At 37.0% G+C, this 22,828-nt stretch overlaps 1 protein-coding gene across 1 annotated transcript in view; it reads right to left on the bottom strand.

Moving 5' to 3' along the window:
* The window catches only part of RELN (reelin), a 553,128-nt gene that overhangs the window by 233,045 nt on the left and 297,255 nt on the right, over positions 1 to 22,828 (bottom strand). The window contains exons 9-10 of the mRNA XM_006053468.4: positions 14,505 to 14,601; positions 11,792 to 12,032 (exon numbers count right to left, since the gene is read on the bottom strand). Of these exons, the coding sequence (XP_006053530.3) occupies positions 11,792 to 12,032; positions 14,505 to 14,601 (338 nt within the window). The remainder of the gene's footprint in view (positions 1 to 11,791; positions 12,033 to 14,504; positions 14,602 to 22,828) is intronic.

Here is a 22,828-nt window from a genome sequence, read left to right on the forward strand (position 1 = left end):
GCTGGAAGACCATTTTTGATAGCCAAGCTGGCTGGTGGCAGACAATTCAGATACAAAGTGCACTTTAAAAGGAAGCTAAAACATCATCTGTAGGAAAATTGAAAATGCATGGCTTCCACCACAGCCAATTTTTTAATGACTGTAATATTTTAAGTGATTATTTTTGCCACTTCAGATTGCTCCTTAGAGAGGAGAGGTTTTTTAATTAAAATCTAGGCAATGCAAACAGATGAGATATGAGGAGCAGAGGAAAGAGAAATAAGATGAATAAAATTAATTAAAATGGCATTGTTGGCAGAGACATAAATTAGCCACTGTCTGGCTGGAAACAAAATATACTGGTATAAAAGTTTCTGGATTCAAGTGAGATGTGTGACTGAGTGACCAGAAATGGACTGACCTATAGCATTACATATCATTGTGTTTTCTAAGCCTGTCACCATGCTATAGCTATTATCATATAGAAATATATATTTTCTACACCTGGTTCAATGGTCTTTAAAGGTATAGACTTTCATGCTTATAAAGAAAAAAACAAAATAGGAAGAGAGTGATTTCTTTCATGAGGCATTTTGCACACATTCAATTTCTAGGTAATTTAATACCAGTTAAAAAACTGATAACTTGGCTATAAACACAGTCCAGGTGCAGGAGGGCTGAAGTGCATTTTCTCTAGTCAACACAATAGATTCAACCACAGTGAGCAAATTTTAGGGAGTTCAAAGAGTCTTCTTTTTTTTTTTTTCTCATTATTTTCTGGATTCATTAAGCATTTGAACCACTTTGTACTATGATTCATAAAGATTCAATTTATGGTATATTTTATGACAAGTGTGTAATTATTTGGCAATAGTTACGACAATTCTAAAACAGCCATAGTGACAGATTTGAATTGGAGTAATGAGAGAAAGAATAACAATGAAAAATTCCACACAACAGTTGTTAACCTTGTCTGTAGAGATCAATATGACTTTCACAGTGTCTGAGGTTTTCAGTCTTGCCTCCTCAAATTAAGGCCCATAACACCAGACACAACGTGGTGGGCTGCAAGATACTGAGGAACAAAAGGGCTGGGACTTTATTATACAATGTAGCTGGCTTTGAAAATCAAAGCTGTTTGATCTTAGAGAAGTCATTTAGCTCTAGGAGACTCTTTATTTTCATCTGTGAAATGGGGGCAATTGTGAGGATTAAATGAGATAGTGCAAGTAACATGCTTATTCTAAAGATTGCTAAATCTTAGGAAATCAGTAAATGCTAATTCCCTTCCTTCTTTAATCCCCTATCTTCATTCATTTAACAAATCTTACCTTAATGAGAACCACTATGCAAATAATTGAGCTCTGTGGTGTGCTAAGTACAAAGATGATGGGAAAGGTTACTAGGTTTTGTATGTTCATATAGAATAAAATAAATTTCACATTGAATATTGTACTAACTTGTAATAATTAGTGATTAATGTGTCAGCTTCAGATCATAAACAAACAAGAAAAGGGAGGCTCTGGGGATTTGTTTGAATGGTTATTTTTAGTAGAATTTATTGAAATTATTTGTTTCTGTGTTATTGCCACTCTTGTCATGGTGATTTGGCTCAATTCCATGTTTCACTAATGCTATTCCACATTAATTACTGTACAAATAGGCCTCATTGGGGGGAAATTGTGAAAAACACACTACTTACATTTAACCCTTCATCCCCAAAGTACTCTTATTAGTTTAACAAATTATATTCTGGCTCATTTTACAATATCATGTACCCACCTCTTGGGGGAAACATGACAATAAGAGTAATGCAATCCAAAATGAAGAACATCCCAAGCAAAGCGAATTTAGAGAGACAGCATGCAATTAACCAAGCTGGAATCTGGCCAGAAAATTGTAGTTAACATTCCGATTCTTAATAGAAAAAGACATGAGAACATGGTCTAGCCACAAGTCTTACTGAGCTCAGGTTTATCCTCATTAGAAAGCCAGTACTCAAATCCCTCAAGTCACAGACCAGATAGTTTCCAGTACAGCGATTTGCAAAGCATATTTCTGGAAAGCATATCTGATTTCCTCCTGTTTGTCCTTACAGTCTAAAAAAAGAAAATCATTAAATGGATTTTTGAAACCTTTTTCTGGGGTGCCCAACTTATGGAAGAAAAGTTAGGCATTATAGCAGGCAGATATTGCTCTGCCAGGGGACTATACTCTCAAAACACACATTTAGAAATAAATTCTGCTTTGAATGTAATCATCCTTTTAACCATTTGTCTTTGACTTTTTTCACTAGCATCAACTTGTGTTAAGACTTTACATTTTCAGACAAATTAGTTTACATTTTTCCCATAATTTGGATGTTACAACCTTTATTCTCCATTAATGATTCAACAATTTGTGATAAAAGTATTAGACAAGTGACAGCAGAACCCCAGAATGAAAGCTCCAATTCTTATTCAGGACTGGAGATCTGCCTAGTGTCCACTGGGATAATGAATTTGGCAAATGCATAATGTACAAGAGCTATAAGAAAATTAATAGACTCTCTTTTCTGACTTAATGCTTCTCCTTAATGGGTTGTTGATTTACCTAATTCACCTAATGGCTCCTCATTAGGGCCTTTGGTGTTTGTTAAACTAGGAAAATTGACATTATTATTGGATATTTATCAACAGTAAATGGAAGAGAGAGGAAGCAGTCTAACTGGAAGTAGAAATAAAAGATTAAGATATGGCCCTTCTAAATTCTGTATACTTAGTTACTCCCAATCCTTGACATACATCTGCAAAATTTAATAAATTACTTTTTAAGAAAAATTATTTTAAATACATTTGATCATAGCCTATTCTAAAGGACAAACCTTCACAACAGAATCTGTGACATTTAATGTTGATTTACTTCTCAACACAAGTTGACATAAATGTGCAGAAGGAGTAATCTGGCATTCTTTGCTATCCATACAATGAACTAGGATAATAAATAGAAAAAGATTAGCAGGTGCAGGCACAGCAATCAGAGTGGGAAGATTTCTTAAAAATAAAAAATACACGGAACAGCAGCTATCTCCTAGTGATCTGCATTTAATCTGTGGGTCAATTCCAGAGTTGACAGAAGCCAGTGATTTATGCCTTTGCAAGCTGAGGGTAACCAGGCTAGCTGAGCAGATAAAAACATTTATTAACAGTGACTGAGCAAAGCATGCACTCTCTCTCCCACACAGATATCAAGGAGTTGTGGATGCTTCATGCTTTCAAAATACAAATTTTGGCTGCCACCAAAGATGGGGGTAAATAAACAAAATGAAGCAGCTGCTTGACCAGTATTTACCTCCATGGCATATTGATCCATTTGCAAATTTTGCTTCACTGGGTACTATTAAAGGATAGAAAAAACAGAAAAAACAAAACCCAAAATATCTCCTCATACTTCTTTCCAAATCATTTGTTTCTGGGTTCTTCTGAGTACTTTCCTGACCTTTGCAGGTCTTTTCTTTAACAGTGAGATATAGAAAGCAGGTAGCTGCAACAGCTCCAGGCTGACCCTTTAAAATTTTACATTTAGCACTTTTCTTTGAACTTGAAATTAAGGACATTTTCAGACTGCAGTATGTGTGTTTGAGGAGTTGGGAAGAGATAACTTTGATGGATTCTTCTGGATGTTTCAAGAATGACTAAGAAAACCTGGGCATTAAGTTCTCAGGCTCTTTATAGACATGCAGTGTTTACCTACTGTAGATATAAAATTTAGATCAAAAGGCCTTCCTCATAGTGCTGGCAACTACAGATGATTCATGAAATGCCACCATTACTACGGCTTCTTTTACTACTTATCCTAATTATGGTTGTTATTATTATTTATTATCCAGTATCCATGCTACTCAATGGAGATGTGTATCAGAATCCTACGCAAGGTGAAACACTGATTCTTGATTCTATATGTTTGAAATGGAAGGGGCTGAAAAAAATCAACCATTTCCCTTAAACTTTGATGGCAAAACCAATACCATTCTCAAAGAGTCAGAGCACCAGAAGTTGCCCTTGGATTAACCATTCTCCCATTTCAGGCAGGAAGAATGTGCCTTCCACCATTAAATGTGGCAAAACCCCCAAAGCCACCAGGGAATGGCAGCTGTTGGCAGCAGTAGCCGATTCCAGCAACTGCAGACTGACACAGTATATCCCGTATCTTCAGAATAGAAACAACTGACACAAGAAATCCTTGATTAGTCTAGAAATCATTTACAAAATTATAAAAAAAGAAAGGATGCAATTGTTTATAAAAGAAGGAAATATTATTGAAAGTGAAAGTGAAGTCGCTCAGTCGTGTCCGACTCTTTATGACCCCATGGACTGTAGCCTGCCAGGATCTGCCATCCGTGGGATTTTCCAGGCAAGAATACTGGAGTGGGTTGCCATTTCCTTCTCAAAAATATTATTAGAACCAGTAATTAAGACAGGTGATTCAATATCAAGTGAGTTCAGACTCCTTGCCTTTGAGTTCATGGCTGGCTTACTGTGGAGATTGCTAATGAGGGTGGTGCTCTGGGGAGCTTTCTGACTTCCAGGACTAGATTTATAGGCATTTAGAGCCCCACCTATTTGGTTGTGAACAGAGGGCTACTTAGGGATTCATGGGAAATAATAAAATCATGATGGTAATTAGAAACACTCTAAGAATGTGTTGCCCCTTTTCTTCCACATGGGCAAGCTCTCTGGAAAAACACTGGCCGCTAAGTCAGACAAGGCCATGAACTTGCAAAGAGAATGGAGGAGAATCACAGATGGCTGCCTAGGAAGAACATATTAATTCTGTAACCTCTTACAGTCCTCTTTAGCTTACCAATCCAAATAAAAAAGCGCAACAAACATAAGGTCAGGTTCTACATTAAAAGCTGATACTATTAGACACCTACTTCATATTAATTACTAAAGAGCCAACAGATGGTAACGGCTTTCTACCAACCCAGGACAGATTTAAACTGGTGACCTATAATTGCAGTTCTCCAGATCACATAACTCCTTAAGTTAATTACTCTATTTAGTCTTCTATCATTCTGCCCTACTTGAGATAAACAAGGACAGGCTCAGATAAAATGGATTAAATATTATTACCAAAGAAATGGAAAACAAATCTAAAGAAGATAAGGAAAAATATGTACTATGAATGCTAGTGACTCATTTTTATCTTTCCTATTTGACCTGCCACTCTTAAACTCTATTTTCAACATCAACAACCTCACTACTATTACTTCATTTTATGAAGAGCACTTAAAAATCATTTGTTGTTAATAATGAAAACTACTATTAATTTTTTAATTATGTGAATGTCATTTCAACTTAATTCCAATGGAAACTGGTCCTTTTGGCAGTTTGACTGCCAAAAGTTACACCTATGGGAAATACTTGTGTCCAACCTAATTCATTTACTTCATTTGATTTTGATATCATCTTAATGACATACATGGATGACATAATTTATGAATTCTGTATTTTTCTATCCTATTCTTCCTTCTGCCCTCCTAATTGGGGTTGTCAGCTCAATCCTTTGCCTTCTACTTATTTTTCTCCATATTCACTTCCCTGTGGAGCTTATTTGTACTCAAAATTTTCAATGAAGAAGACATGTACTTATTAAAACCTTTCTATATGCCAGGCACTGTTCTAAGGTTTACATGCGTCTTCTTATTTAATTATCACAACAGGAATGGATACTACTATCATCCCTGTTAAAGGTGAGGATACTGAGAAACCAAGAGGTTAAATAACTTGCCCAAGATCATATGGCTAGTAAAGGGTGAAACCAAGATTTGAACCCTGTTAATTCTTAACAGTTTTGCTCTATCCAGTCCCATTCACAATATTTTTGCCCTCATGTCATCTTTGAATATAAAATTTATTTTCTTTCTTCACAAACTAGATCTTGGTATTTTTTCAGCTTTTTATTTGTTCAACTAGCACAATGTATCATGTGCCAAACACTGGAGATTCAAAAATAGCAGAAACAGTTCCTAAGCTTAAGAAGCTAACATGCTAACTAGGGAGACAAACATAACTACAAAGAAACATTGTAAATGCTCTCATAGATGTGTATATATGCTGTAACAGAATGTTGAAATAAGGTGCCAATAAAACAGGTGCTACTCCTCATTCCAAAGTGAAATGATGGACCAAATATAAGGACCTAACAAAGTGAAATGATGGACCAAATGTAAGGACCTAAACAAAGTGAAATGATGGACCAGATATAAGGACCTACTAACAAAAGAGGTGGTAAAATGACTTAGCCACGTCCCTAAATTGAGAATGAGTGAGCCTGAAGCTGCAGTAGGTTGGCAGCTGGAAAGCAGAGAGATGATTCCTTTCCAGAGGGTTGTTGGTGAACTGTGAGTCACATCCATGACCTTGCAGGGGAGGAAGGTATCATCTACTTGCCTCAAGCCTGGGACTCAGGATTTCAAGGCCATCCCTTGGAAGGGATTCTGTAAGGGCTTAGACTAACAACTGGGGCTGCCTGGCAGGCAGCTGGGTAACAAGAGGGCTGCATTTTGAAGTAACTAACTTCTTTTCTCCCAATGATGGATTCAAAGTGAATGTTCACCATAGACTAGGATTGGACCCATGCACACGAGAGGAAATCTGGTCTAAGATCCTGCCCACAGGGGCTTCCTGGAGGGGCAAAGAGCCCTCAGCAGAAAGAGGCTGAAGTCATAAGTCAGAGTCCCAGTGGGAAGTAGTAGAAGTAGACATAACCTGAGAGATATACATTGGGGAGCTACAGGTGAGAAATCCCCAGTTTTGGTGAAAAGTGGTGACATATCCAAAAAGCTTCGTGATGGAGCCAAGAGAACTCCAGCTTCGATTACTTGCCAGATCATGAGATCAATAATTCCCACTCACAACAATAACTGCGCTCGCTTCTTCTCCTTCCTCCTGACCCAGCCCTGGATGATTCAAAGGTTAAAATTAATGACTTAGTGGAGGAGGGGGAAGGAGTTGACCACTATCTCTTTCCTACTCAGAAGACTTCAGCTGGAGGAAAGGAGATGCTACGGGTGAAGTTTGGAGTTTGCATTATTATGGTGAACCATGTGGTGTTTGTTATTGAACTGAGACTAGCTACTACAGTGATTGATTGCTTTTTTGGTCTATCAGTAGTCTTGGGACCTGACTTAGTTTTTGTGCAAAAAGGATACAGATTTTAAAAAGCTGTCTGAGTGAATATGAATGGTCACTAGTGAAGAAGAATGAACCTGTACTTTGTAGACAGTCTTCAACCTCAAGTCCTGTTTATTATTCAACCTTATGGTTATAGCAGCACTGGGAGGAGTCAGACATTAGCTACACACAAAACTTCATCCAGACAATGACATTTGAACTGGGCCCTTAAGGATGCTGGGGAATGACTAGGCATAGTAAAAAGAAAAGTGGAAGAGCATGTCTAAATGGGTGGGAGTGTGAAATTCCATTTTATTTGTGATGCTGGAGGACAGGAGATAAGGATGAAAACTCAGGCTGGACATGGACTGGAAACAGCCTTGAATTACATGCTAGGGAGTTTGGCTTGTCCCCTCAAGGCCTACACTGGAAGCCATCAAAGGTCTTGAGTATGGAGGAGGCATGATATAATTTCTATTAAGGAATGATGGTGTTATCTTTTGTCAGCGGCATCCTTTTGTATAATTCTTGACTCCAACATCCTCAGCACAAGAAGTCTGCTACCATGAGACTGTTGATTTCAATTTATTTAGCATTCCCCTATTCTCACTCTATTTCACCTTCTCTATAGGTTACTGAAAATGCTTCCTACCTCTGTGAGGAAAATATCTTAATACTCCTATCTCCTTAACTTCACTTTAGGTCAGCAGTGATGGACCAGTAAACATGATTGTGAAAATAAAACCAGCTGCTGTAGAGTGGAAGACAAGGAAGCAACCTGTGCTTGGTCTGAACTTACTAGATTTTAATGTATGAAAATCATTCATCTAGGACCTCCCTGGTGGTGCAGTGGGTAAGAATTCACTTGCCAATGCAGGAGACACAGGTTCAATCCCTGGTCCAGGAAGATTCTACATGCCACAGAGCAACAGGGACAATGTGCCACAACTACTGAAGCCCGAGTGCCCTAGAGCCCACATGCCACAACTACTGAGCCCATGTGCTGCAACTACTGAAGCCTGCTCACCTGGAGCCTATGCTCTGCAACAAGAGAAGCCGCTGCAATGAGAAGCCCACATGGCTCAACAAAGAGTAGCCCCTGCTCACCACAACTAAAGAAAGCCCATGTGCAGCAAAGAAGACCTAGTGCATCCAAAAAAAGAAAACAACCAAAATCAGTCATCCAGAGAAAAGAATATATAGTACAAATGGAATAAAGCTAGATCAAGATAAAAAAATATGAGAAATACAAGAATCTTTCAGTCTACTGTCAGAGAGTGATGGGGAAGAAAACAGGCAGATAAATTAACAAATAAATGTTGGGAAGAAACATAAGACCAATAGGGAGCATTTAAGTCTATATTTATTACTTGTAAGAGCACAGTTATCAGGCAGCTGAGAGCAAGAGTTCTGAAGTCAGGTTCCTGTATTTGAATCCTGGCTCCTCCACTGGCTAGAGGAGCATTCTGGACAAGTTACTCAACACTTCCACATCCACTTTCATCTTTTTATAGGTTCATAAAGATCAAATCTATGAGATTATATATATAATCTCACATACATACCCGGAATAACAAGTCCCTAGAATAATACATGGACAATAAAAAGTAGCTGTTACTACTTAACCAAAGAGTATCCTATCTGTGCTTGGACATTTTTCCTTGAATAAATTCTACTCTGTAATGAAGCACAGTGAAGCACTCAATTGATGTTACACTCAATCTCTGATTTAGTTAAGGTGTAAGCATCTTGGAGAAGGCAATGGCACCCCTCTCCAGTACTCTTGCCTGGAAAATCCCATGGACGGAGGAGCCTGGTGGGCTGCAGTCCGTGGGGTCGTGAAGAGTCGGACACGACTGTGCGACTTCACTTTGACTTTTCACTTTCACACATTGGAGAAGGAAATGGCAACCCACTCCAGTGTTCTTGCCTTGAGAATCCCAGGGACAGGGGAGCCTGGTGGGCGGCCGTCTATGGGGTCGCACAGAGTCAGACATGACTGAAGCGACTTAGCAGCAGCAGCAGCAAGCATCTTGGAGACTTTTAATAAGTATTATTTAGAAAAGACAACATATACTCTGAACAAACAATACTCTCAAAACTAAAAAGTCCAAAACAAAGCAATGTTCAAAACATGTCTTATGACCAATAGGAACATCGAGATATGTTTTCTAATTGGTTGTACTCTGTTTTCATCTCAGAGGCCACCCACTAAAGGAAAAATATTTGATGGAGAAATTGCATACAGTTTAAATAAACAATTTTTATTTCTAGAACTCCAAATCACTTGGCAAAAGCAATTTTTTCATGCTAGAGGTTTGAGTCAAAATGCAAGCGGTTGGTCATATAAATGAGTTAAAATGACAATCTTAGATTTTATCATTGCACTTGTTTAAAATTTTAAAAAGAAACATTAGAGAAAAGCTTCTATTTGGTAGCCAAAGACCCTGGTACAAACCATTACTACAATGATTTTTTCTTAATAGGCAACTAGGCAAGTCTCAAATGTGTGATAGCACAAGTATACTCCACACAGAGTTATAATCTAAGTAACCATTACTACAAAGCAAACCCATACTTCATACATTTTTAACATGGGTGGTACCAAAGTACAATGCATTAAGAAACCAAAAAGTTAATTAAATTAGTATAATGATGGCTTATAAAACAGGCACAAAAAGTACATATAATATATAGTAAAGGGAACTGAGATCAAATAATTACCAAATGATCATCACGGGAAAAGAATGTGAATCCCAGGCCCTGAGGTCTCCATGTGTTTCCTGGGTTTACATATCTTGCCAATGGTGAACAGTGACAACAGAAATCCTTCTCTTAATCAAGTAGTAGTGGGATATGCGGAGAAGGCAATGGCACCCCACTCCAGTACTCTTGCCTGGAAAATCCCATGGATGGAAGAGCCTGGTAGGCTGCAGTCCATGGGGTCGCGAAGAGTCAGACACAACTGAGTGACTTCACTTTCATTTTTCACCTTCATGCATTGGAGAAGGAAATGGCAACCCACTCCAGTGTTCGTGCCTGGAGAATCCCAGGGACAGGGGAGCCCGGTGGGCTGCCGTCTATGGGGTCGCACAGAGTTGGACACGACTGAAGCAACTTAGCAGCAGCAGCAGTGGGATATGATATGGGCTATCCTTACAAAGGTTCTTTTCCACACCCATATGAAAGGCATCCATGACTCTTTAAAGGATCCAAAGGAACCAAAGTTTTAGAGTCTTTATCAGAACAAATCTCCATAAGGTTTCCTGAGTGTTTTTTCATGTTGAGCAAAGATGATGTCCGTTCCTAATGCTAGTCAGTATCTAGAGTTTGATTTGCTAAGCACCAATTTAACTGTGTCAGGAGGGTTTTCTAAAAAGGTGAAGGTTTCCTAAATAATTTATTTATTTTTATTTTTTGGTCATACCACATAGCATGTGGGGTCTTAACTTCCCAACCAGATATTGAACCTGCCCCCACCTGCATTGGAAGGCAGAGTCTTAACCACTGAACCACCAGGGAAGTACTCTAAACAATTTGCAACCCATAAATTATTAAAAGGAGATGAGTGTCTTAGATCTTCATATTCTGCTTGTGACTTCTGTGACCTCACCCCCATGCAGCACAGAGGTCTTTTTTTTTTTTTTGTAACAGTGAGTCACATTTTTAAAAACTCTCCAATCTGCATCTGTACTTCATTTTTTTCATACTTGAAACTTGAGAGAGTCCAGTTGAAGATCAAACGGTTTCTTAAAATATCGCCTTGACATAGTATCTTATTCCACACATTCTCTGGGCAGACAAGCCAGTGATTTTAATTCTCATTCAAAAAGTGAGCTTTTAAGACTTTAAGGTTTTATCACTGGTCATATCTTAAGACTTTATCACAAGTCTCAATTCAGTATCTATTAGACAACCATTTCAAACACTGTCGAAGGCCTCTGCTTTGTGCTATCATCTTCTAGCCTTTATGTGTGATTTATGATTCTAGAAACATTAGTCTTCCCATCTGGCCAATTTGAAATGACCCTTCAGTCTATTCCTATTCTCTTGGATAGCCTTCCTAATCCCTCAACTCTGGATCTGGCACTGTATATTGTATTTCTACAGCACCTTAAACTTTCCCAGCAAATCAACAATTATGCTGTTTTGCACATGCATGTTGCTATATGTAACCTCCCACTAAACTGACAGACAATAAAAGGAAAAGACATATCTGCCTTTTGTGGTTATATTCTCCAGGTTCAGCCCAGTACATGGCACCATGGGTTCTCAAAAATACTTGTTCAAAGGATGAGCAAATGAATGATTTCCCATTCTTACAGGGGAGGGTAAAGTGATATTACCTATTCTTTTAATAGTGGTTTTAGTAAAATACTTCATGACCCCATGGACTATACAGTCCATGGAATTCTCCAGACCAGAATACTGGAGTGGGTAGCCTTTCCCTTCTCCAGGGGATCTTCCCAACACAGGGATCGAACCCAGGTCTCCTGCATTGCATGTGGATTCTTTACCAGCTGAGCCACAAAGGAAGCCCAACTGAGAAACTTTCACTTAATAAAATACTTTAGTAAAATAGCAGTTTAGTACAATTTGGTTTATTGAGCTTTAGGTTTTAGAGGAGAAGAGAAGGAGTGAAAGAGAGATCAAACCTTCACTGTAGCTCCTGGGAAGAAAAGCCAGTTGCCCGTGTCTACTGGATCCAGATTGTCTTCTAAAACAACTTGTCTGTGAGCTGAGTTGATGACGAGGATGTTATCTAAGGCCCAGCAGGCTTCATACACTTCACCTACTTGTAGATTTTCCTGCTTCCACTGAAACTGGACGTTCTCCCCTTTGGCGTCTTCAGGAAGGTAGAGGATGTGGATGATAGTACTGACATTGGAAGGGGCTCTGGAGAGATGAGAATTGGTGCCACAATAAAGTTCAACAGTGTCCACTTTATCTTTCTTATAGATCCATTTTGTTTCTTAATTAAGATTATGGTTTTCTTATCTTAAAAACATTACACATTATGGATGAAATATTCATAATCTTATACCCCTTAAACCTTTTACTATATGTGGTTATTAAGATGTCTATATTGAGTGATGGGAGTTTAAATATTAAATGTCTTAAAGAGCTCTACTTTTAACATAAGGCAGGCAGTAAGTGTACTCAGGTAAGCCAGTAAATGGATAATTGAAGAGAAAATGGTATACAACTGCCTTGGCTCTTGTAAAAAATCAAAGAGTATCCAGCACAGTATTTTGTAAATGGTAGACACTCAATCTAAAACTATATACTTTATATGATACTAAGAAGAAAAAAAGGAGAGAAACTGTAAAATTATCTTAATTTTAATTCTTACTTTGAAATTTTATATCTATTAGAGATCATGGTATATTGTATGTTTTAAAATCAACATTTACATGAGTTACTTTATTTCTAGAAAACAAATACTTTTTCGTTTTGAAAATGTGAGATTTGCCATGAGAATTAAATGCTCTCATTTAGAATTCTTAAGATTTCCATGCATACCAGTCTTTAAAAACATGATAAAATTTCATAGGATTTTCATATCATATCTGCTGAAATCTCAGTCCTTTGCTATTTAATATTTATGTTAAACATTTTATTTTACCAAAGTAGAAACCTGCTGTAGTAAAAATGATGGCCTTGGCCAAGATTAAAAGTGGTACTAAAATGCAAACTAGTAGTACCTGGGGCTTACTATAAATCAGTTTTGAAAGGACTAGAGAAAAGCCATATTTTTCACTCACCAATGAAGCACATATAAATCCGTAGGATTGTCAGTGTAGATTATGAATGGTGTGCCTTACCTTTGGGGGTAATCAATTCCCTTTCCTTTAAAATATTTAATGATGACTATGTTTTTAACTTCAAAAATAATTTAAATCAATGAAACTCTGATCACTAATGGTAAATTTGCATTAATGAGAATGATAGTTTGGTGCATGGCCTAAAATTGAAAGTCTTATGTAGTGAAAAATAAATAGAATCAGCTGAATGTGATCTCTATATCTTATAATTAAATGTATACACTATTTGTCATATCAGAAGCATACAGATGTTATTCAGCAAGAAATATACACTACAGTTTATCCAAACTATGAGATATATTAGAGAAAAATGGAGACATATGAGTAAAACTTGCAATACTTATGCTGCTTTGCTTAAAGCCATTTATATAAATCAGTACTTAATATGAATGCATTTTCATTATAACTACTAAAAATTAGAAGGAATAGCAAATGCTCTGTTATAAAATTGGCAATTGACACAGCATGTCAGAGCTTGGCTTGTACCAGGTATCTATAAATAATATTTTATCCTGTCACAGAGGGAGACAATCTATTAAAATCCATGAGTTAGAATTACTTTTCTCAAGTTTTGGTTGAAACAGAACTTGAACTTATGAGACTTTTATTTTTATTTCAAATACTAGAAATTTTTAATATTAAAGATTAAGAACCTAATATTTATTCTTCTTGTCCAAATAAATCACATTTTTTTCAATATGGAAATATGGTAAGGAAAATAGCCTGAAAAAAAAACTGTCACAGAACTTATGGAAAATGTTCTACTTGAGTCATACTAATTAAAGAACTGAACTGAGCAGAAAAACTACTTAATAAAATTTCAAGGTATTTTTTTCCTTTAAATACCTCACCATACCTGACATTAGCACCCATTCTGAAGTTTATTTTATGATTTAAACTGCACAAAAATGGTTAACAGATCTGAGTTTTGCTAAATTTAATAAAATATTTTCAACCTGAATGAGCTTCTCCCTCTTTAAGCATCCAACCTCATTTTGTTATGAAGGGATTTTTTTTTAATAAAGAAAATGTAATAAATGATAACTCACATCACAATTATAACAGAATTTTAGAACTGGCCTTAGGGAAGTTAGAAGGAAAATTACAGAACCAGAGATTAGATCCAAAAGGCTGTTAACTAATTGTCATCACAGACTGGAAGGAATTTAGGTAGTAATCTGATACATTTCTAGGCCTATAAACCAAGTCACAGCCAGGCTACCTAGAGAGACAGATGGTGATGTTATTTTGTGGAGAATCCCATCAGAAAGGTTACTATCTCAAATGTACTTTTACCAAAAATAAATAGTTTGTTATAGCAACTACTGACAGTGGGAAGAATGGAAAATGACACTTTTAACATGCTCTTCAAATAGAGCGGGTAATATGCAGGTAAATATGTGCATTCATGTAATTCAAAATAATTAACAACCAGAGTACTTTTAAGCATGAAGAATAAAGCCAGTGGTAGAATGAAGGTAAACAGGGAAGCAGAAACCCACCTACATCAAAACTTATGATGATACTTTAAATGATAACAAACCTAATTTTCTCAAGCTGAATCCAGTCCGCAGTATTATTCTTGGCATATGACACGATGATACAAGGGTCTGAATAACTATAGCGACATGAACCTGAACCTGTAAGCAGCAATAACAATAAATTTCAAAGTTAAAAAAGAAGTGTGATTACATATTATCCTTCCCGATAAATACTCTAGATAATTTTCTGCCCACTTAGTTATTTGATCATTTCCCAATTCTTCTAACTATGCTAAAATTTCTTGTGATCTATTCTGATAAATATTAAATAAATAATTTTGAGTTAAGAAAAAAGTAGACTGCAGGTCTCTTTAGAGATACACGAACTTCTAAATTAAATATAAACACTCTGTTCTAGGCCAAGAAATATCTGAATATTATAGAATGATTAATAATGCCATTACAGTTCTTGCAAGTTAATATTAATAATGCTTGTATTAAGTGGCATGTCAGTCACTCAATTGCATGAGGAGTAAAAATAGCATTCTTCCATGTGTCTGTTATTTAACTTATGATGTAGCACGCTGCTGCTGCTTAGTTGCTCAGTTGCATCCGACTCCATATGAGAAATTAAAACACTGTAAATTCAAATACTAAATGAATGAGAACTATTAGAGATATGATTGATATTATTCTACTACAGCCCAACATCAAAGATTTGAAAGAGAAACATTATTTTCCATTGAGGATATCTGGTCATTGTTTTTCATGATTATTTTCAGTATTGGATATATGAAAACCAAAGACAGTTTTAAACTCTGATAAGAATTTGTTTTAACATGTTTAATGAATTCCTATAATAAAACACACTCTCCAAAACAGCCATGAAACATAAGCCAGAAGTTTACTGGAACTCAGTAGCAGGGTTTTTATACTATATTAAAAACAAATGAACCAAACGAAAAAGAAATAGGATATTTTATGTTTAACTTTCCCCCATCTGCTAGAGGAATCGTAGTTTTAGCAAATGGCATCTGTTGATGGTTTTTATATTTGTAGTACTCAAGAGTTCCAAGCTTTAATCAGACTCATTTATTTTATTTCAGTGGTGTTTAGTACAACACCAGTTAGTTTGCCATCGCCAGGGCTGGCAGTGAGCTAAAAAGGCCAAACAGCAGTTTTCCTAGATTTATTCTCACAGCTAGAGTGTTGATGAAAAAAGGCTACTGAAAAGAAAGCTACACAGTAACCTTGAGCTCAAACAGAAACCTACTTTATGCTGTTTGATCATTTAAGTTCTACCTTTCTTAAGCAGCTGCTTAAAATAAATATCAAACTGTGGGGCTGGAAATGGAAATGGCCAGGATTATGTGAGACAGACTTCAACACAAACACGTATGAGGTCTGGCAGACAATTTGTTTTTCAAAAGGCAGTTCACACTAGCCTAAAGAATGTAAATGGTATTTATGTGCTTCCTTTCTGTTTTATACATGGTTAAGTACTTAAAAGCAAGTGCCTGAGGTGCATCCCCAAAATGGAAAGGCAAGAACAAATGAAAACCAAAAATGTTCCTCACAGAAGCAATTCAGTGCAAATTATTTACAAATTGAAAAGGAACAGGAAAGCTGATAAACATTAAAATAAAAAATGTGTTCAACTATGATCCTGATAACCAATATGACCCCTCCCCTATTTTCTTTTGTTATCATCTCACTGTTGGGAGAAAAAGTGTTTACTGTTGTGAGAATAAGCTTATTGTCATTGTCCAGTTGCCAAGTCATGTCCAACTCTGCAACCCCATGGACTACAGCACACCAAGCTTCCCTGTCTTTCACTATGCAAACTACTCCAGCATTCTTGCTGCAAGAATAGTACAATAAGTTTATGATGCGCTCATTGAAATAAAAGGTACCGGGCAGGTGACTCACTTACTTGCTTAGTCATTATATTATTTTGTATTTAAAATGTTAGTATCTTCTGAACCCATCTCCTCCTCATTATTGTCAATGGATTCTCAGTAGCTCTTGCCAGAACTTTGCAATAGTGATTAGCTGGTCTCCAGCCTCACATGTCCTCACCCAGCCACACTACTGCCAGTGCTCTTCCCACAAGTGAACTGAATCTTGTTACTCCCTTCTTATAATCCATCAACAATTTCTCAGTCCCTTCAGGATAAAGCAGTACTTCCAGCCCTGGTGACATAAAGGTGCATGGATCCTACAGACTAAAAGTGTACCCTGGAAAACAGAACTAGCCCAGGGTTATCTTTAAAGGGTTCCTACATGAAAAGACGGCTCAAAAGCCACAGGGATTCCCACAGAGGAATGGATAGCCAGAAGATCAGGACTGGGGTGTTAGGTGCGAATGGACAGCCAGAAGAGAAGCACTGCCCATGCCATGGGAACTTCCCCTCCTGGAAGAAGTACCACCCAAGAGAATCAGTTGGCTTTGTATACATGCTTCCCTTTGGGGCCACTCCTATCAAACTACCATCCCAAATGGTGCCAAGCCAATGAATAAATGATTCTCCACTCCCACTATGAATATAGCTGTTCCACACAGACTGGGTGAATTTCTTCTTCAGATAAGCCCTTCTGAACTGCAGCCCCACTGTCACATAGACTTGGGTCAGTAGAGTAAGATTTGTCCTTGCCCAGACTGAAAATGGTTGCTTGACTCTGTCTGCAATGAGGGGAGGAAAGAGTTAATTAACATCCATGTGCCCAGGTGCCTGAAGCCATCCCCAAATCCCTGCTCCCAAATGCAGTGGTGCAGAGCTATCACATACCTCAAAACACCTCTAATGCAGTGAGGAGACAATAATGAGCAGGTGCCACCTGCAACAGGTACTTCTTTCCCCTCTTAAATCAAAGATCTTTAATTGCCAAAGTTGATATTTAAAACCAGAAAGGAAAAACAACTCAAATGAAAAATGCAAAATATCCTCTCATGTACAGGTTCATTTTCTCTCCTTTGGATCACTTCCGATGTAATTGCTATCCTTCACTCTAAAGTAGCAATTTTGAAAAGATTTTAAGAATTGCTGAAGATAGGAAGATAACTTAGAATTATGGTTATAAAAGTATGGTCTGAGAACCATTAATGGACTTAAATGTGTCTGAAAATGCAAACTCTTTCTTTGGTTTTTACTGGCAAATGAAATTTCATATATTATCAGTTTTACTTATATCAAGGATATAAGCAGCCTATAAAGTGATGAAGGGTTCCTGAAGTATGGTATTCATAAATAAAATTGATGAACTTCTAGAACTCACTGGGAACCCTAATCCAACAGTCAAGGAATTCTGGTTTCCATGTAGAGGTACACACACCAGGATTACTTTAATACCCCCAGCTTGGGGGAGGACAGGATATTTATGTTAAATGTACCTCATGAGTGTTGTTTCCAGTTGGTCTTGGTTGGCAATTCTTGATAAATTGATAGATGATAAAGTAAATCTATTACTTACTATAACTGTCATTTGCATTACTATTGGTTATTTAGTCAATCCATAGTACATAATGATAGATAATTTTTTCAGCAACATTTCTGAACTAATATTGGCTTAAAGTTTGTCCTATACTTAAGACATACATGTACTGCAATATAACAAGCCATCTCTACTCCTTTGCTAAAGCAAATACCTACATAATGCCTTGAAACTATCTTGCAACAAAACCATCTTTCATTGATGATGTCCTGAATTTGTGCTATTGAATTTGTTGCTAGAATTTGTGCTATTTTAATAATTTGCTCTGTATTATCAAAGTATGTATAAAAATACTGTTTTAAAAAATTTTTGGAATTTTAACATAAAGTCATATATCTGCGTTCATTCTTATTAGATTAACAATGCACCATATATAGTTAAGAAAAATAGAGACCACAGAGTAATACCTTCATCTTTTCAATCACTCTACCAGTGTACTCTGCCTTCCTCCTGTTATAATGGATGAAGTGCTCTGTTCTAAAGAATGGTGAACCTTCTCATGTGGTCTAGATTCCATCTCCAATGGCTCTTTAAGATTTCCCCTCTCTTTCTCTTGTATCATCACTTTCTTCCAATAAGTTTCCTGGATCATTCCTATTGTCATACAAACATCATAGAAACATACAAAGCATCTCCCATCTTAATTTTTTAAATTGATGTCACACTTGTACCTTCTGTTCTTTCCAATCCTATTTTTGTTCCACTTATAGGAAAACTTCTCAAAAGGGCTGTCCAGTGATTGTCTCCACTTCATCACAGCCTATCCTCTGTCCCTTCCTCCATTCAGACTTCTACACTCAAGCACCTCCCTGAAACTACTCTTGCTTATGTGGCTGGGGACTCTCTGTTGCCAAATCAACAAATCATTTCCCCATTTCAGGGTACTAGACTTCTCATCAGGATTTGTCACAGTCCATCCTCTCCCCTTAATTGGATAACTTCTTCTATCTTCCACTACCTTCTTGATCTTTCTCTTGCTTCACTGGCTGTTACTTCTCATTCTCCATTGTTGCCCTTTTTGTTCTTGATCTCAAATTGTTTTGGTGGCTTTCTCTTCTCTCTACATTGCCTCTTTTTACTTTGAGGCTTTAAATAATATCTACAACAAATATCTGTATGCAGGTGAAGAAGCAACAGTTAAAACAGGACATGGAACAATGGACTGATTCCAAATTGGGAAAGGAGTATGTCAAGGATGTGTATCATCACTCTGCTTATTTAACTTATACGCAGATTACATCATGCGATGCTGAGCTGGATGAAGCACAAGCTGGAATCAACACTGCTGAGAGAAATATCAGTAACCTCAGGTATGCAGATCACACCATCCTTATGGCAGAAAATGACAAAGAACTAAAGAGCCTCTTGATGAAAGTGAAAGAGGAGAGTGAAAAAGTTGGCTTAAAACTCAACATTCAGAAAACTAAGATCATGGCATCCAGTCCCATCACTTCATGGCAAATAGATGGGGAAACAATGGAAACAGTGACAGACTATTTTCTTGGGCTCCAAAATCACTGCACACAGTGACTGCAGCCATGGAATTAAAAGACACTTGCTCCTTGCAAGAAAAGTTATGACCAACCTGGATAGCATATTAAAAAGCAGAGACATTACTTTGCCAACAAAGGTCCATCTAGTCAAAGCCATGGTTTTTCCAGTAGTCATGTATGGATGTGAAATTTGGACCATAAAGAAAGCTGAGCACTGAAGAATTGGTGCTTTTGAACTGCAGTGTTAGAGAAGACTCTTGAGAGTCCCTTGGACTGCTAGGAGATCAAACCAGTTAATCCTAAAGGAAATCAGTCCTAAATATTCATTGGAAGGAATGATGCTGAAACTGAAACTCCAATACTTTGGCCACCTGATGCCAAGAACTGACTCATTGGAAAAGACCCTGATGCTGGGAAAGATTGAAGGCAGGAGGAGAAGGGGACGACAGAGGATAAGATGGTTGGATGGCATCACCAACTTGATGGAAATGAGTTTGAGCAGGCTCTGGGTTGGTGATGGACAGGGAAGCCTGGCGTGCTGCAGTCCATGGGGTTGCAAAGAGTCGGACATGACTGAGTGACTGAACTGAACTGATATTTCCCATGAGATCCACATTTATAGATCCAACTGCTACTTACCATCCCAAAAGAACATCTCAAGTTTATTAAGTCAAAATCAGAAGAACTGGTTTTTCACCTTACAAATATTCAGTACACTTTGCATTTCAAATGACACCACTCCAGATGCTCAAAGAAACTAACAAAACACTAGATGTCATCTTTGATTCTTCCCTTTCTCCTTCACTTCCCACTTCCAACCCATCAGCCTGGGAGTTCTGACTCCAAAATACTGCTCAGCTTCTATCTTCCACTAGTGCTACCACCTTAGTCAAGTCAGGGTCATGTCTTGCTGGTCTTCTTGCTCCCCTTTTTATCCTCCTGTAATTAATTCATCCTCCACATAGCAGTTATAGGCCTTTCAAAAACAAAGAGTCTTGTAAAATGTTTTAGTGATTAGGCCAACCCAGCTTAAAACTCTCTCAAGGTTTCTCAGTCCACTAGGAACCAAAGGATAAGCTCATTGCTATGATACATTAAATCCGTCATGATCTTAGAACATTCCTTGTACTACTCTTCTTTTCACATACTTTGTTTCAGCCACTTTGGACTTTCTCCTCCCTGAACACTCCATCTCAGGGCTTCTATGCGCCTACTCTCTGCCTGCAATTACACTGATGATATCAATATCTTCACACTCTATTCTTTCCTCATTCCATTCATGTCCTATCCCACAGACTCTCCCTTGGTTTGTTCCTCTTCTTTCTCCTGGATCTGTGCAAATACCACCTCCTCAAAGAAATCTTCCTTGATCATTCAGTCTAAAGAAGTTCACCCCCAATGTCCAATCATCCTGCATCTTATCACTCCATTTTATGAGTGTATAAATTTATCTCATCTATTTACTTTATTATTTGCTCATTATCCATCTCCTGTTAGAATGTAAGCTCCATCAAAGCAGTGTCTGTCTTGTTTACTACTTGTGTCCCAAGTACCCAGAACAGTCGTGGTACACAACAGAAATCAGCTCTGGCTTGACCGTGAATGAGTTTGCTATAATTTGCTTATTTGAAATTATCTATTTTTTTTGTTTTTACTGAGATATATTTATACTAGAAAGGGGGAACTATAACCATGGATGGATGGGACTTAAGGATTTTCAACTTTTCTGAATTGGGTCAAAAGTGAAAAAAAATCTGAGAGCTGTGCTTTAGAACATTTGTACTACATGTATCCTCACCCAAGATTAATTTTGGTACTGTCATATAGTCAACAGGGCAATAATTCTCCCACATTAACTAGAAATTGCCCTAAAATGACTTAGATGGTTACACAATCCAGTTTGTCTTTAGAATAAAAATATCAGAGACAGATTACATGAGTAATTATGATACATTTTTATCAGCTAGATAAAGTAATATGAAGAATAATGATAGCCAGATGAATTATTTTACTTATTAGTAAAGTCTTATTGTAATGGCCCAGTATAATTAAAAATAAACAGTTTGCAAAGTCATAGGAAGTACTTATAAGCCACACCAAATATCACCCCCAAGGCACATGTTCTGACCTCTCCATGAGGAATCATTTTCTAGTACATTAAGAAAAAAGTTTCTCAAATGTAATATCTTTTTAATTGTAAGACATTATCTTGTCCTTTCAAGTTGATTTGTTTCTGTTTGAATGTTTAACTAGATTAACACATTATTCTAAGGGAGAAAACCCACTTTTATGTCTAGGAAGAAACCTAATAAAACTGTAACTTTATAGAAAAATATTACTCTAAATTGTAATGCTATAAAATTGTTGATGATAGGTATATCTTATCATCATATAATCTTAACATCATATAGCCTTATGTGCATGCTCAGTCCCTCAGTTGTGTCTGACTCTGTGACCCTGGCAGACTGTAGCCTGCCAGGTTCTTCTGTCTATGTGATTTTCCAGGCAAGAATACTGTAATGGGTTGCCATTTTGTCCTCCAGGGGTCACACAGTCTTAAATAGATGAGGGAATTCTATATATTAATAAATTAAATGCTTGTTAGTATTACTGATAATTCTTTTTTTTTTGGATGCAATCTACTGATAATTCTATATAATTTTTTAACTTCATTTTTTGGAGTGAAATTCCCTCTGATACATTATCTTCCAGAAAGAAAGTATGTATAGAGGTTAGGAGAGTGGCTGGTGAGGGCACGCTATTAGGTTTGTAATCTGGGATTTGACACTTTTTAGCTGTGTGAATCTTGAGCAAGTCACTAATCTTTACTGTGTCCAGTCTCTACATTTGTAAAATGTGAATAATAATAGCAATCTCTTCATAGAACTGTTGTGAAGATTAAGGCATTAACACATGAAAAGTGCTTAGAAAACAACTCCGGTCCACACTAAGAAATTTCAGGTATGATTCAGTATTTTTGTTTCATTTCATAAATTCATTTATCCCAGAAAAAGGAGAAAATATTTGTTTATGGGCCAAATATTAAGCTGAATCACTACTTATCAAATAATTTAAGGCATGTTAAGGCATATATTCCCTCTTCAATATATTCTTTCGTTTTGGGCTATTTCCCAGCTCTTTAATGGAAATGCTGTAAGTGCAATGTGGAAATGGAAACTGAGAACCAAAAGAGTTGTCTTCCTGTTTGTTAGCATCATTGGTAAATGTATTAGAGGGGAAGAAAGGCAACTACTTGATAAGAAAAAGAAGGCGCTCTGGGAATAAGATAGCAAGACATAACAGTATAAGGAGACATACTTCATGAGGTCTTTAGAATTGATAGAGTGGAAATTTGAGTTTGCAGTGCCTAACATCCAGAGAAAACAGAAAATCTGACCAGT

Source organism: Bubalus bubalis, chromosome 8 (genome assembly GCF_019923935.1).
Source record: "Bubalus bubalis isolate 160015118507 breed Murrah chromosome 8, NDDB_SH_1, whole genome shotgun sequence".
In the NCBI taxonomy this organism is placed as follows: Eukaryota; Metazoa; Chordata; class Mammalia; order Artiodactyla; family Bovidae; genus Bubalus; species Bubalus bubalis.